Source organism: Erythrolamprus reginae, chromosome 1 (assembly GCF_031021105.1).
Source record: "Erythrolamprus reginae isolate rEryReg1 chromosome 1, rEryReg1.hap1, whole genome shotgun sequence".
Taxonomy (NCBI): Eukaryota; Metazoa; Chordata; class Lepidosauria; order Squamata; family Dipsadidae; genus Erythrolamprus; species Erythrolamprus reginae.
The window spans coordinates 405,611,599-405,628,751 of record NC_091950.1 but is presented as its reverse complement, the minus strand read 5'-3'; the positions used below and the strand labels follow the sequence as shown (position 1 = coordinate 405,628,751).

The 17,153-nt window shown below is 42.3% G+C and overlaps 1 protein-coding gene across 1 annotated transcript in view; it reads right to left on the bottom strand.

Annotated features, from left to right (window-relative positions):
• SPNS2 (SPNS lysolipid transporter 2, sphingosine-1-phosphate) overlaps window positions 1-17,153 on the bottom strand; it is a 242,699-nt gene that overhangs the window by 55,253 nt on the left and 170,293 nt on the right. Inside the window, exon 5 of the mRNA XM_070735225.1 lies at window positions 4,095-4,161. Coding sequence (XP_070591326.1) covers window positions 4,095-4,161 — 67 coding nt within the window. The remainder of the gene's footprint in view (window positions 1-4,094; window positions 4,162-17,153) is intronic.

Below are 17,153 nucleotides of genomic sequence, written 5' to 3'. Positions count from 1 at the left end.
ATTTCATTATTCCTTTGCTTTACAGATCTGCAAAGCAGAGATTTTAAAAAGTAACTTTGCAACTAATCCTCGCATTTATGACCTTTACAGATCTGCAAAGGTCATAAATGCGAGGATTAGTTGCAAAGTTACTTTTTAAAATCTCTGCATTAATTGAAAATTGTCCTTAAATGAGACAGTTGTACCTTTAATGCTATGCAATTCATTATAAAATTCATCTATGTATGTACTGTATGTGTGTGTATATGTTTTATATAAACATACACACACTAAACATTAATCGGACGGGAGAAACATCCGATTAATCTCATTCCATTCCTTGCTAAATAGATTAAGCTATTATCAATTAAATCTCTCATTAATTCACTTGCAATCTTAAGTGAACCTCCCCTTCCCTCCTACCCATAATCTACGACATGAACTATATGAAAGATAATTATGCTGGCATAATTTATAATGCTGATGTTAAAAAAAAACAAACCACCACCACCCACCTAAATCATGCATTCAATATTCTTTCGGCACTTGAAAATGCCATGCAAATTCTATGTCATCTACAAAACAGAACTAATTAAACTGCAGAAAGATGCTTATTCCGCACCAGGCGTGTGACGGTATTCAACACTTCTAAATGGCATCATCTTTGAAATTCCACCTCCGCAGAAGGCCAGTGAGAAGAAAACAGAGATCACCTCTGTGATGGCCAGAATCCAAACAGGGGTCAAAGGTCAGCAAGCAGTTTTGCCGTCTTATTTCCTCTCGGCTATTTTTCCATCCAGGCCAATTTGTGTGTGTGTGTGTCTGCTTTGCGTATTGTGTGCTAGTCTTCCCTAGCACATTTATCAAGGTCCCCGAGGGGATAAAATAGAAGGAAATAAAAATGGCTCGGTGCAGGAAAAGAAATGTGAAGTGAGACAAAGTGTTCCTCTCTCTCTCACGGACCCCCAAACAGGGGGGGGGGGAATTCCTTTTTGTTTAATAATAAGGGAAATTAAGAACAGCGGATTGAGGCCACCTTGCCTTTGCTATCTCAACAATAAAGTGGCATACTTCCCCAAATTGTTGGAAATGTAAAAATGAAATAGGTTCCTACTATCATCAATGGTGGACCTGTAATAAAGTTCGGACATATTGGAGAATGATAGAAAAAATGATAAAAGAGATTACATTACAGGAAATAGAAAAATCCCCTGAATTTTATCTTTTAGGTATAGCTAAACAGAAATATAAAAAAGATATTTTTATCTGGTTGTACATATCGTAACAGCGGCCAGGATAGTTTATGCACAAAATTGGAAAGGGGAAGATGTCCCCCAAAAAGAGGATGTAGTTAAAAAAAAATTGGATTGTGCAGAGATGGATATGATGACAAGAAGGCTGAATGATCAAGAAGAATCTGACTTTTATATTATTTGGAATAAAGTTTATACATGGAAAGATAAGAATAAAGTTGAAAATAAGGTTATGAAAACTGTATGAATACTGTATAATCAAATGTTATTGATATTTTTGTTGTTGCTATTGTTGGTTTTTCTTTTTTTATCAATTTAAATCTATGTTTATTAGAATACGTGAACAAAATTCTTCTTTTCAATTAGAATATTATTTTGACTTAAAGATTTAAGATTTTATCCTTTTTTCTGTATTAAAAATTGACTTCAAGAAAAGAGGGGTATTTGTAACCCCTACTATGTGTTTAAATGTGTGTAAGTTTGTATGTCTTTTTATTGAAAATTAATAAAGTTTTGGGGGGAAAAACCAATAAAGTGGCATAAATTGGAAGCACCCTAAATTGTGTAACAGATTTTGTACGCGCTCCAACAAACGAGGGGAGTAAATGAAAGGGAAGCTATGGGAGAGAGGTGAGCAGAAATCTCAGTGAGAAATGGCAAAAAAATACACCATACAAGGTTTTGATTTTGCTGAATAATAGAATAACCGAGCTGGGAGGGATCTTGGAGGCCTTCTATTTCAACCTATATACCATTTCAGGGTAGGAAGCTCTATATACCATTTCAGACAAATGGTTGTCTAACTTCCTCTTAAAAATTTCCAGTTTTGTAGTACCCACAATTTCTAGAGGCAAGTGGTTCCACTGGTTAATTGTTCCGATAGACAGGGGGATGATGGGAAAGAAATTGAAACAAACTATAGGAAAGAAAGCTGAAGAACTTAAAGAGGGCTGGAGAGAAATGGGGGAAGAACAGGAGTGAATTGCTGGGAACAACATCCTGCTTACCAGAATGCAAAAAGTCAGCGAAGAATGTAATTGTCCATTTCTGGTCTTTGGCTTTCAACCTTTTCCCACATTCATTCATTCATTCATTCATTCATTCATTCATTCATTCATTCATTCATTCATTCATTTAGTCCAATACACAATGAGGGTTTTAGTGGGTATATATCTATATACACATAGTAAAATACATGATGAAGGTTATAGAGGAGATACTCATAGTAAAATACATCTAAGAAATAATAGAAAAGAAGGTATAGGAATAGAACATATCAATGAAAGAATAGAAGAAGAGATATAGGAATAGAAGAAAGGAATAGGAGATATAGGAGAGCAATAGGACAGGGGATGGAAGGCACTCTAGTGCACTTGTACTCGCCCCTTACTGACCTCTTAGGAATCTGGATAGGTCAACCGTAGATAATCTAAGGGTAAAGTGTTGGGGGTTTGGGGATGACACTATGGAGTCCGGTAATGAGTTCCACGCTTCGACAACTCGGTTACTGAAGTCGTATTTTTTACAGTCAAGTGTGGAGCGGTTAATATTAAGTTTAAATCTGTTGTGTGCTCTTGTGTTATTGTGGTTGAAGCTGAAGTAGTCGCAGACAGGCAGAACGTTGCAGCATATGATCTTGTGGGCAATACTTAGGTCTTGTTTAAGGCGTCTTAGTTCTAAACTTTCTAGGCCCAGGATTGAAAGTCTAGTCTCGTAGGGTATTCTGTTTCGAGTGGAGGAGTGAAGGGCTCTTCTGGTGAAGTATCTTTGGACATTTTCAAGGGTGTTAATGTCTTAGATGCGATATGGGTCCCTGTACAAACACCTCAGAATATACCTCAGGAATACAGTGGCTCTGCGTGCACAACCCATTAACTCAGCCACTAATAAGCCAAGCCAATCACTCCACTCATGGATCTGATTAGACAATGCACAGCCACATTAACTGAACCTAAATGAGTCATTTTGGGGCTACAGTGTTCCCATCTCCTTCAACCCCATCAAACACTTCAGAAAGGAAAATGGTGAGTCAAATGTTGGCCTCAGATGCACCGTTGACGTCCACACCTCTGACTGACCATGTAGAACAATTTAAAAGGCAACGTCTGGGCTGGTCACAGGAAAATTGTCCAGATCCTACATTAATAATCATTCAAATCTTTTGGGAATTTTGAAAGAAAAAATACAGTATGTATGGGGAAAAAAACAAATTATTTCCTAGCCTACTTCTAATTTTAGTGCAATTAACTGCAAAACTTTATGTCCAAAATAATATTAGAGGATAAAACTTCATTTCCATCAAATGTTCTCTCCATAAACATCATTCTGCTCGCCATCATGAGTAATTTTGGTTAAATAAACAAACCACAGCTTGTTGTGCTGATACTTCACAGAAAGCCAAATATTATGATTTACAAATTGCAATGGCTAGGTTTGCAAAACATGTTAAGTTAAAGCCAAACAAATCACACATCAGGGCCTTAATACATCAAGAAATCAGGTACATCAAATTATTATTATTATTATTATTATTATTATTATTATTATTATTATTATTAATAATAATTAGATTCGTATGCCGCCCCTCTCCGTAGACTCAGACCATTATGTTACACCCAAATTCTGTGGAATTATAAATTATGTTTAAATCAGGGAGAAAGAGATGATATTTATTTAGATTTTCTATACAAATATGTTAAATCTAAACAGGAATTCATTAGTACAGCTACAATACACAAGCTGCAAAAACTGGACCATCACTAGATAGCAGCCAAGAGTTGGAATGTCTTATCACTCTTTGCTGCCATCTTGTGGCGGCTTAGATTTTTGTAATGCAAATCTGATAAACTTCTCACTACTCACCCGCAGGGCCCAGTGCCAATCTCCAGCTACTTGCTTGACACTTGATCCCGTGATATATCCTAAACCACTAGAAAACAAAAAGAAATTAAAAATATTAAGATAAAACCACACATCTGTAAATATGACTTTAGTTATTTGGTCAGGTTTGAGCCACTCTGAGTTTCCAATGGCTCCAGATATATTCATTTTACCATAGTTGCCAAATCAAGAAAGATGACTGTAAAAAAATCCTGAAATCACTTAATTTTGTTGCTTCCTATCTACAGTATCTATCTATCTATCTATCTATCTATCTATCTATCTATCTATCTATCTATCTATCTATCTATCTATCTATCACAAAAATCTTACACAAGCTCAACATTGCATCACAGGCAGAGTCCTAGTGATCTCATTAAAAATAATTATGTTTGGTTCATAAAGGCAGTTTTTCAATTGCCTGGCCTTTTTATTTTGTACCTTTTTATTTTGTACCTAGACTCCAATGATTTATTTTTATTTTTTTATTTTAAATTATTTTTTTATTAGTTTTAATTACAATATAAGTCTCACACAACATAAAACAAGTGTTTTGTGAATTGTGCCCACCACCAGACAAACATTCATACCCCACCACCAATCGGGGGTGTTTCTTGTATAAACCATTTTAACCCAAGAGCAAAATATCTATTTACATATTATAAAGTGATTCCAATTTGTTTCTGGTAGCTTGGTCTCGGATTCTACTCCAGTGGATTGTAGCACTAGGAGGGCTTTAATGGACCCTTCCTATAGATCTATCATGAAATATTTTGGTATCTTTTCTGTAGTATAACTCCCAGGATTCATTTTATAGCAATAGCATTTATACTTATATATCACTTCATAGTGTTTTTACAGCCCTCTCTAGGCGATTTACAGAATCAGCAATCCAATAATCTGGGTCCCACCAGAAGTCAGCAAACAGGCTGTTTCTGGCCTCCATAGGGCCTCCAGGGTGGGTGGCTCTGGAGCCTGGGGAGGTTGAAAACAGGCCCTCTGTGCCATCATGTTCCAAAAGTGGGGATGCGGGGGAGTTGCGTGAAGGGTGCATTAGTGTGGGTACATGCATAAGCGCTCCCCTGGCTTTTGGCACGCAACAGCAAAAGCCATCGCTGCTGTAAGCTAAATTCAGGATTCAACAGTCCTTTTGGGCACAGTATGTTGTGGTTAGCTTTGGCCCTGCTCCTGCCCCAAGGACTGTGGATGTGGGGGAGACATCCACATGCTGCAGGCCTGTTTTGCCCCCCGTGGAATCTGCTGATGAAGGCTCTTCTGACCAAGAAGACATGAGTGACAGGGAGGAGGAGAGTGGGGCAGACAGCTCAGAAGGAGATCAATTATCCAGCTCCTCCTTGGATTCAGAACAAGAGTTAATAATATAGCCACGCATGCGGAGAGCGATGCATAGGCAACAACAACTGAGAGATTATTAGCAAAGAAAATGAGGCCACCTGTGGTTTGGTGGGGCTGTGGTAATTAGTGAGGCTGCTATAAATAGCAGCCTGTGGGTTTGGCCATTGTGGAGGATTATCTGATTGTTGTGTTTCGTGACTGCTTTACTGACTTTGACTTTTTGTGTGCTGATTTTCCCCCGCTTTGAAACTAAACCAGAGCAAAGTGTGTTTCACTTGGTGAAAGAAGAAGGACTGTGAATTGCCTCACAGCTGCAAGCTAAGTATCACAGGACTGATAAGGGACTTGTATAAATTAACAGTTTGTTTGGAGACCAGTGCTCTTTGCTATACCAAAAGAGGGCTTGGTTTAAGTGAATTTTCATTATAAAGAACATTGTTTTGAATTTTCAAACGTGTGTGTGTCTGAAATTTGTACCTGTAAATTTTTGGGAGGATTCTACCAGAGAGCCCGACAGAACTCAGTATATACAACATTTTGAAAATACACTGCGGGCATTCTCATAAAATGGAATATGTACCAGTTCACAAAACCTCTTGCACAGCGGGCATGGTCAGCTACAGGGTATCCATTTGCCAAAAAATAAATTAGCTCTCATGAATGTTCGGTGATATCTCAGAACAAGAAGCATAGGGGACCTAAAGGGAATATTTGGAGAGGGGGAGGCAGCTTGAATCCTTACATTATTTACGCATACAGATAGTCCTTGATTTACAACAGCTTGTTTAGTGACCGTTCAAAGTTACCAAGGTACTGAAAAAAATGAGTTACAACCATTTTTCACATTTATGACCATTCCAGCATTCCATGATCTACATTCGGATGCTTGACAACTGGTTTCATATTTACGATGGCTTGCAGTGTCCCGTTTATGATCACCATTTGTGACCGTACGACAAGCAAAATCAATGGTGGAGCCAGATTCACTTATCAATGGTGTTACTAATTTAACAACTGCAGTGATTCACTTAAGAAATGTGGCAAGAGAACGTCTTAAAATGGGGCAAAACTCACAAATTTCTCACCTAGCGACATCAATTTTGGGCTCAGTTGTGGTCATAAGTTGAGGATTACTTGTACAGAAAATACATACTGGAGATAAACTGTTTCAACTCCTACCCGCAAAACGTCGCTATAGAGCACTGCATATCAGGAAAACTAGACACAAGTACAGTTTTTTTCCCGGGTGCCATCACTCAGCTAAACAAATAATTCCCTTAACACTGTCAAACTATTTACTAAGTTTGCACTACTATTACTACTAGTTTTTTCTCATTCCTATCACTCATCTCCTTCCACTTATAACTGTATGACTGTAACTTGTTGTTTGTATCCTTAAGATTTATATTAATATTGATGGCTTTCTGATTTTTTATTTGGCCCCTATAACAATCATTGTTGTACCTCATGATTCTTGACAAATGTATATTTATGTATGTATGTATGTATGTATGTATGTATGTATGTATGTATGTATGTATTTGATTTGATTTGTATGCCGCCCCTCTCCGTAGACTTGGGGAGGCTAACAACAGTAGTGAAACAACATATAACAAATCTAATATTTAAGATAATTTAAAAGACCCTAATTTAAAAACCAAACATACCATGCATAAATTGTATAGGCCTAGGGGGAAGATAATATCTCAGTTCCCCCATGCCTGACGACAGAGGTGGGTTTTAAGGAGCTTACGAAAGACGAGGAGGGTGGGGGCAATTCTGATCTCTGGGGGGAGTTGGTTCCAGAGGGTTGGGGCCACCACAGAGAAAGCTCTTCCCCTGGGTCCCTGGGTCCTTTTATGTACAGTGAGAGCGTATGCACCAAAGACAAATTTCTTGTGTGTCCAATCACACTTGGCCAATAAAGAATTCTATTCTATTCTAAATGTGAAATAATCCCTTTTGCCTTATTAATACATAAATCTGGCCACAGAATCAATTGTTTGTGAAAACAATGTCAAAGAATCATCCATTCTAGAAGACCAGGAATATTTCTATCCTTTTAACCTTTCATTTTTCTATATATATATTCTTCTTCTATTTCCAATGGTCAGGTGGGAGTGCCAAGGCTTAGCTATCCAAAATAGCACTTTCACAAACAAAAGGGTGAAATCTGAAAACAAAGAAAGATGTTTATGGGAAAAAAAACCCAAAAGAAAGAGAAATCCCATGACGGTTGAACGTGTTTTTTGCTATGCCAGAAAATGCTACAAAATGCAAATTGCCACTAAATGAGTTTTCTCACCACAGATTTTATTTAAGTCCTTATGCTGATTAAGGTTAACATTTCACCAGCTTAAATTTCCAAACCTGGAGCTGCTATTTAAGTAGTGCAAATAGCAGTCAGTACAGAATTTCAATTGCTACATACAATAAAGAACGAAGGGGTGGATTTTTAAATGCCATTGTGTTAACCACTCTGGAAGTTCTCACATAAATACAAATATGAGCAATAAGATTGACTTTATGCCTTGCTCGTGGAATTTTTGGGAATTTGGCTGACAACTGTTGAAAATATAATGATAGCCTCAAAACAAAACATAACGAAATGTTTAGTCACAACTTCCAATTTTGGGCAAGATACAGTACATATCCAAGCATTAGTTACTTCACAAGTATGAGGAAGGCTGGTGTAAAATTTTTCACAATACACATATTTGATGTATTCAACCCCTAAAATAAATATTGAACATTTTTTTTAAAAAAAACAGCTGGCATGTGATGAAATATTGGTTTCTTTATAGAGTTATTCATTGAGACTATCTGCTAAACAATCTGAGGTTTGGGCCTTTTTCAAAGAAAAGTGCTGGTTTTATTTTGTGGTGTACACACTTGAGAAAGTGTGTACACCACACTTTCCTCTGTAGTAAAGAATTGATATTATCGTACTGGATTTAAATCTGGATTTCCAAGAAGAAATCAGCGGATCGGTCTTTGATCTGCTTCTGTTTGGAGTTTGATCTGACCTACTATACTGAGCTCTTGTGAGACTTTGGAAAACTTCTAGTTCAGGGGTCGACAAAGTTGTTCAGAATCTAGGAGCCAGCCAAAAAATTTAGGAGCCAGAATTTTTTTTAAGCAAACTTGGTTTTTTGCCGAGTCTCCACCTGACATCGCTTTCACCCCCTCCCCCCCGGCGCAGGCCTGGCTCCGCCGAGCCGGCTCTGCTGTACTCCCGTCGGGATCCGAGGGGAGACCGTTAGTCAGAAACCGAAACAGAGAAGAAGGAAAGGGAGACCGGGCCGGGGACGCGGGTGAGGGGGGGAGGGGGGAGGAGGGGTTACTGGTCGGAAGTCACCGCGCACGCGGCCGGAGGAGGAATGAACAAAACCTCACGCCGGGAGGGGAGGGGCTTCCGCTTCTCTCCGAAGGCGGGTGAGCGGCCAAGATCGGAGCGTCTGTGTGCGGTGGGGGGGAGTGAAGGGGTTCGAGTAGGAGGCGGAATGGAGGCAAGGGGGGGAGGGAGAGACGCACGCAAGTGCAGGGGACGCTGGGAAAGCAGCTCGCTCCGAGGTTGATGGGCGGAGCTACGGAAGCCAAGATGTACCATTTCTGGGCGTAAACACAAGGCGGGAAAAATATACTGTATACCAGTGATTTTCAACCTTTTTTGAGCCGCGGCACATTTTTTACATTTACAAAATCCTGGGGCACACCACCAACCAAAATGACACAAATCTAATAAATAAATAAATAAATAATAAATACATACATACATACATACATACATACATACATACATACATACATACATACATAAATAACCCCCTCATATATACAATCCCATGTAACATCCCCTTATAAATACAGTCAATCATCAATCATCCCTCCTGAAATTTATACCACTGTCTCATTTCTGGGTACTTCTCCTGTCTTTCCCCCTTTTCTCTCTCGTGTTTCTCATTTCTCTCTCTTCCTCCCTTTTTCCCTCATTCCTTCTCCCTCTCACTTCTCCTCTTTTTCCATCCCTGTCTCTCTCCCCCCCTTATGTGTGTGTATGTATACACACTCCAACCATTTCCAAAACCAGTTGAGGGCTGGGGTTTTTTTCTCTTTTATCCTTTTCAAAAACAGGTGTGGGCTGGGGGGGTTTTCTTATTATTTGGGTGCTTTTTACCATATGCTTCAAGAATCACCTCTCTCTCTCTTTTGTTTCACTCTCCTCTCATTCTCTGCCTCAATCATTTTCTCATTTCTCCTTTTTTCTCCCCTTTTTGTTCTCATTTCTCTCACTCTCCTTTCCTCTCCCTATCTGTCTTGCTTTCTCTCTCTCTTGCTATCTTTTTCTCTCTCTTGTTCTCTTATTTTCTCTCTCTCTCTTGTTCTTTCTCTCTCTCATGCTTTCTCTCTCTTGTTCTTTCTCTCTCTGTTGCTCTCTCTCTCTTATTTTCTCTCTCTCTCTCTCTTTCCTTTCTCTCATTCCCTCTTTCTCTCTATCCTTTCTATCTCTCACTCTTTCCTTCTCTCCCTCCCTTTCTCTCTCTTTCCATTCCCTCTTTCTCTCTATCCTTTCTATCTCTCACTCTTTCCTTCTCCCCCTCTCTTTCTCTCTCTTTCCTTTCTCTCATTCCCTTTCTCTCTATCCTTTCTATCTCTCACTTTTTCTTTCTCTCCCTCCCTTTCTCTCTCTTTCCTTTCTCTCATTCCATCTTTGTCTCCTGGGGCTGACTGCGCCTGCCCTGCACCCCCCACCGCGGAGGGAAAGCATTTGGCATCGGCACCGCCAACCCCCCCCCCTCCACAAGCAGCAAAAGCCTCTGCGACTGAGCCGGAAGGCAAACGGCGCACCCCACCGCTTAGGCTTTTGCTGCTCTTGGGGGTGGGGAGGATTTTCTCCTCCCCGCCCCCCCGGCAGCCAAACGTCACTGGTGCAGGAAAGCAGCGTGTTAAAAGGCGCGCTGCTTTCACGGAAAACAAACCCGGCTTTCCTGGCAACGGAGGATGACAAGCAGGATGAAGCGGGGTGGAGCAACGCGAGGCTCAAGCAGGCAGCTTCCGCGCGTTTCTTTCAGCGGAAGAGGAGGAGAGGGAGCGGATCGGGCGGGCGGGGGCTGCGCCTTCTACTGCCGGCGCCTCCCCGCCCCCGCCCGCCCCCCAGGCAGGCAGGGGAATGGGGACTGCGCGCCCATGGAAAAGGGCACGCAGGGGGGGTATTTTGGGGTGCGCGGGTAGCGGCGGCGGCGGGCAATAGCCGGGGGGCGGCTTCTGCAAGTGGGAGCTCCAGGGCTGAAGCCTCAGCCCTGGAGCTCCCACTTGCAGGAGCCACCTCGCGGCACACCTGGCCATGTCTCGCGGCACACCGGTTGAAAAACACTGCTGTATACATACAGTACAGCAGGCAACATTTTCTAGGCGCCAGACAACATTTTCTAGGCGCCACTGGCGACCAGGCGCCTGGGTTTGTCGATCCTTGTTCTAGTTGAGCACCTCTAGCCATCACAAAACTATGATTATCCCATCTTTGTTTGAAAACAGTGAGGGGACACCCACATCTGCAGGATACCCCCTTTTTATTTTGAGTATGGATCTCACTCAATAACAGAATTGAAAGGACCTTGGAGGTCTTCTAGTCTAACTAGTCTTCTAGTCTAACTCCCTGCTTAAGCGGGAATCTCTACACCACTTCAGACAAATAAATATCCAATCTCTTCTTTAAAAGCATTCACAACTTCTGGAGGAAAGCTGTTCCACTAATTAATTGTTCGGTCAGGAAATTTCTCCTAAGTTCTATGTTGCTTAATTTGATTTGGATTGGATTGAATTTGTATGCCGCCCTTCTCCGTAGACTCGGGGCGGCTAACAACAGTAGTAAACAGCATATGACAATCCAATATAAAGTTTAAAAAACCCTATTGTAAAACCAACATACATACAGACATACCATGCATAAAATTGTAAAGGCCTAGGGGGAAAGAGTATCTCAATTCCCCCATGCCTGGCGGCAGAGGTGGGTTTTAAGAAGCTTACGAAAGGCAAGGAGGGTGGGAGCAATTCTAATCTCTGGGGGGAGTTGGTTCCAGAGGGCCGGGGTCGCCACAGAGAAGGCTCTTCCCCTGGGTCCCGCCAAGCAACATTGTTTAGTTGACGGGACCCGGAGAAGACCCGCTCTGTGGAACCTAACTGGTCGCTGGGATTCGTGCAGCAGAAGGCGGTCCCGAAGATAGTCTGGTCTGGTGCCATGAAGGGCTTTATAGGTCATAATCAACACTTTGAATTGTGACCGGAAACTGATCGGCAACCAGTGCAGAGTGCGGAGTGTTGGTGTGACATGGGCATATTTGGGAAAGCCCATGATTGCTCTCGCAGCTGCATTCTGCACGATCTGAAGTTTCCGAACACTCTTCAAAGGTAGCCCCATGTAGAGAGCGTTACAGTAGTCAAGCTTCGAGGTGATGAGGGCATGAGTGACTGTGAGCAGTGACTCCCAATCCAGATAGGGCCGCAACTGGTGCACCAGGCGAACCTGGGCAAACGCCCCCCTCGCCACAGCTGAAATATGTTTCTCTAATGTGAGCTGTGGATGGAGGAGGACACCGAAGTTGCGGACCCTCTCTGAGGGGGTCAGTAGTTTCCCCCCCCAGAGTGATGACGGGCAGATGGAATTGTCCTTGGGAGGCAAAACCCACAGCCACTCTGTTTTATCAGGGTTGAGTTTGAGTCTGTTGACACCCATCCAGGCCCCAACAGCCTCCAGGCACCGGCACATCACTTCCACTGCTTCGTTGACTACTTCTTCTACTACTTCTTCCACTACTTCGTTAAACAGGCCTACTGGAAAAAAACAGGCCTACCGGAAGTTCGGGAAGTCCGGCCTCCAGAGGGCCTCAAAGCCCGGGGAAGGGAAAAATGCCCCCCCCCCCGTGGTGCAGGAGGCCATCTAGGCCACACCCATGTCTATGCCCAACAGGCAGGAGTTCCACGTACTGGCTGCTACCGTTGCGCCCTTTGGGATTGTCGCAGGCAGGTGCCCATCAGTGCAAGATTTGGTTCTTGTGCATGCACAGCAAGCAAAATCTTTCATGCATGAGATTTTGCCAATTTTCAGTGGGTTTTTTTGCTTCCATGCATGCGCAAAAGCAAAAAACACACCAAAAATTGGCAAAATCTCAAACGCGAGAATGTTCCTGCATGAGATTTCGCTTGCTACACATGCACAGGAGCCACTGCAACAATATAGCCAAGAAGGCTTCAAGAGTTGTAAACCTAATCCTACGTAGCTTCTGCTCTGGCAATCTCACACTACTTACCAGAGCTTACAAACCTTTTGCCAGACCCATCCTCAAATACAGCTCATCTGTTTGGAACCCATATCGCATCTCAGACATTAACACCCTTGAAAATGTCCAAAGATACTTCACCAGAAGAGCCCTTCACTCCTCCACTCAAAATAGAATATCCTATGAGACTAGACTTTCAATCCTGGGCCTAGAAAGTTTAGAACTAAGACGCCTTAAACAAGATCTAAGTATTGCCCACAAGATCCTGCCTGTCGGCGACTACTTCAGCTTCAACCACAACAACACAAGAGCACACAACAGATTTAAACTTAATTTTAACCGCTCCAAACTTGACTGTAAAAAATATGACTTCAGTAACCGAGTTGTCGAAGCGTGGAACTCATTACCGGACTCCATAGTGTCATCCCCAAACTCCCAACACTTTACCCTTAGATTATCTACGGTTGACCTATCCAGATTCCTAAGAAGTCAGTAAGGGGCGAGTACAAGTGCACTAGAGTGCCTTCTGTCCCTTGTCCTATTGCTCTCTTATATCTCCTATACCTTTCTTCTACTCCTATATCTCTTCTTCTATTCTTTCATTGATATGTTCTATTACTATATCTTCTTTTCTATTATTTCTTAGATATATTTCACTATGAGTATCTCCTCTATAACCTTCATCATGTATTTTACTATGCGTATATAGATATATACCCACTAAAACCCTCATTGTGTATTGGACAAATAAAATAAATAAATAAATAAAATAAGAAATGATTTCGCTTGCTACGCATGCACAGGAGCCAAATCTCTGGAACTCTGATCCCAGCCCAGCAACCAGCCCCTTGCTAATACTTTTGAAGCCCACCTCTGCCGATACCACCTGTATTATACCATTGCTTCCATTTGTCTTCCCCTCTCGCCCTTCTCTCAGCTACTACGGAGAACAAAACCATCCCTTTCCCTGTGACAGTCCTTCAGTTATTGATAGGCTGTGATTGTGTATCCCCTCAGCCTTTTCTTCCCTGAGTTAGACACACTCTGTTCTTTTCATCATCTTTCACAGAATTTAGCCTCCTCTCACCTTCTTTTCAGCTCTGCACTCCTAATTCCTCCACATCCTTCTCATATATATGGCAACGTCTTGTTGCAGTGTATGTTTCCAGCGCATATTTTACATTTAATTATACAATTCATTGCATTAATTATACGTTTGCCTGATATTTAAAACCTCGCATGGCTCCCACTGGAATGCCTCGGAGACAAGTGTCTTGTGTTCGGCAAGGGAGTGGATGACAAGGGGAAACAAAAGTCCTTTCATCTACTTCAAGCTGAAAAATACAGGGAGTCCCTGAGTTATGGCCACAATTGGGACCAGAATTCCCATTGAAGTTGCTAAGTGAGTCATGCCCAATTTTATTATTATTATTTTTTTGGCCACATTTGTTAAGAAAAACTGTTTCTTGCCTCTGACCTTGCTTGACCGAAGTTGCCTGGGATGCTCACCAATGGTGATCACATGACCCTGGGCCCTTATCACCTCGAGGTTTGACCACTGCAACGCTCTCAACATTGGGCTACCTTTGAAGAATGTTTGGAAACGTCAGATGGTGCAAAAGGTAGCCGCGTGAGCAGTCATGGGCCTCCCGAGGTTTGCCTATGTTTCTCCAGCACTCTGCGAGCTGCATTGGTTGTCGATTGGTTTCTGAACGCAATTCAAAGTGTTGGTTATGACTTATAAAGCCCTACATGGCATTGGACCAGATTACTTAAGGGACCATCTTCTACCTCATGTGTCCCAGCAGCCGGTCAGGTCACAGAGTTGGCCTTCTCCAGGTCCCATCAGCTAGCCAATGCCATCTGGCGAAAGAGCCTTCTCGGTGGTGGCCCTGGCTTTTGGAACCAACTCCCTCCAGAGATTCGTACTGATCGCATTCTCACAGCCTTCTGTAAGATTCTAAAGATCCACCTTTGCCGACAGGCTTTGGGCCGCTAAGACCAACATCTAGCCCCGGCCGACAAATGAATTCATGTTTGATCGCCTAAATATGAGTGTGTGGTTTTTAATTGGGTTTTTAGTATGTTTTAAATTTGGATTCCTACATGTTGTGTATTATTTTGTTGTGAGCTACCCTGAGTCCGAGGAATAGGGCGGAATAAAATAAAATAAAATAAAATAATAAAATAAAATAAAATAAAATAATAAAATAAATAAACAAATAAACAAATAAAACAAAATAAATAAATAAATAAATAAATAAATAATAAACAAACAAACAAACAAACAAATAAATAAATGCAATTATTGTCATAAATACTTGCAGGTTGTGAAGTTCCTGAATTTTGACTATGGGGATCAGAGGTGGGTTCCTATCAGTTCGCACCGGTTCCATAGAACCGGTAGTAACTGTTGGTGATGTCGTGGAGCCAATTCTGTTTGTGCCAGTCCGTGGATACAGCCAACATTTTGGGGGGGATTTTTTTAAAAAATAATTTTTTAATTTTTTTGCTGGTTCCTACTTCTGTGCAGAAGCCAGGTTTTGGGCACTGTGCATGCGTGCCATCTTGTTTTGGGCTCTTTTTTGGGGGGTTATTTTTTGTGAGTTTTTGGCTCTGTCGGGTAAGTTAGAAATCACCCCTAAGGGGGATGCTATGACAATCATAAATGTGAGGGCTGGTTGTAAGTCACTTTTTTCAGTTCTGTTGTAAGTGGCTGCTAAAAATGGCCGTAAGTGGAGGACTACCTGTACAGGAGCCAAACAGAATAACAGAGTTGGAAGGGACCTTAGAGGTCTTCTAGTCCAACCTCCTCCTCAAGCAAGAGACCCTATACCAGTGATGGCAAACCTATGGCATGCGTGCTGGAAGTGGCATGTAGAGCCATCTCTCCGAGCATGGCAGCTGTCACCTGTTGCTCTTCCAGCTTCCGGTGTCCCACCATGCTAGTCTTCACGTGCATGACAGACCAGAAACTGGAAGAACAGCTCCCTGGCGCGCATGCATGTGCCAGAAACTGGAAGACCAGGTGACCAGCATGCAAAGCGCATGCCGGAAACCAGAAGCTCTTGCGTTTTCCGGCACTCCCCCATGTGTATGCTCCTGTTTCAGGTTAGAAACATAGAAACATAGAAGACTGACGGCAGAAAAAGACCTCATGGTCCATCTAGTCTGCCCTTATACTATTTCCTGTGTTTTATCTTACAATGGATATATGTTTATCCCAGGCATGTTTAAATTCAGTTACTGTGGATTTACCAACCATCTCTGCTGGAAGTTTGTTCCAAGGATCTACTACTCTTTCAGTGAAATAATATTTTCTCACATTGCTTTTGATCTTTCCCCCAACTAACTTCAGATTGTGTCCCCTTGTTCTTGTGTTCACTTTCCTATTAAAAACACTTCCCTCCTGAACCTTATTTAACCCCTTAACATATTTAAATGTTTCGATCATGTCCCCCCTTTTCCTTCTGTCCTCCAGACTATACAGATTGAGTTCATTAAGTCTTTCCTGATACGTTTTATGCTTAAGACCTTCCACCATTCTTGTAGCCGGTCTTTGGACCCGTTCAATTTTGTCAATATCTTTTTGTAGGTGAGGCCTCCAGAACTGAACACAGTATTCCAAATGTGGTCTCACCAGCACTCTATATAGCGGGATCATAATCTCCCTCTTCCTGCTTGTTATACCTCTAGCTATGCAGCCAAGCATCCTACTTGCTTTTCCTACTGCCCGACCACACTGGTCACCCATTTTGAGACTGTCAGAAATCACTACCCCTAAAGGTTCACCAACATTGCCCTTGGTTCACTGATGGTGAACCTTTTTTCCTCGGGTGCCGAGAGAGTGTGGGTGCACGCTATTGTGCATGCACAAATTCAATGCCTGGGAAGGGCGGAAATAGCTTCCTCCACCCCCCGGAAGCCCTCTGGAGGCCGGAAATGGCCTGTTTTACAACTTCTGCTGGGCCCAAAGTTCATGATTTGCCCTACCCAGGCTCCAAAGTATTCCCTGCAGCTGGGGGAGGGTAAAAACACCCTCCCTCATCCCCCTGGAGGCTTTCTGGAAGCCAGAAACGCCCTCCCAGAGCCTCTGTGCAAGCCAGAAAACAGCTGGTTGGCACACAGATGCACGTTGGAGCTGAGCTAGGGCAACTGCTCATGTGCCAGCAGATAAGGCTCCGCATGCCATCTTTGGCACCCGTGCCATAGGTTCGCCATCACTGCCCTATACCATTTCTGGCAAATGGCTTCCCAGTCTCTTCTTAAAAATCTCCAGTGTTGGAGCACTCACAAATTCTGAAGACAAGTTATTCCACTTCTAGGGAAATCCAAGTTCAGTGGTACCTCTACTTACGAACTTAGTTCGTTCCGTGACCAGGTTCTTAAGTAGAAAAGTTTGTAAGAA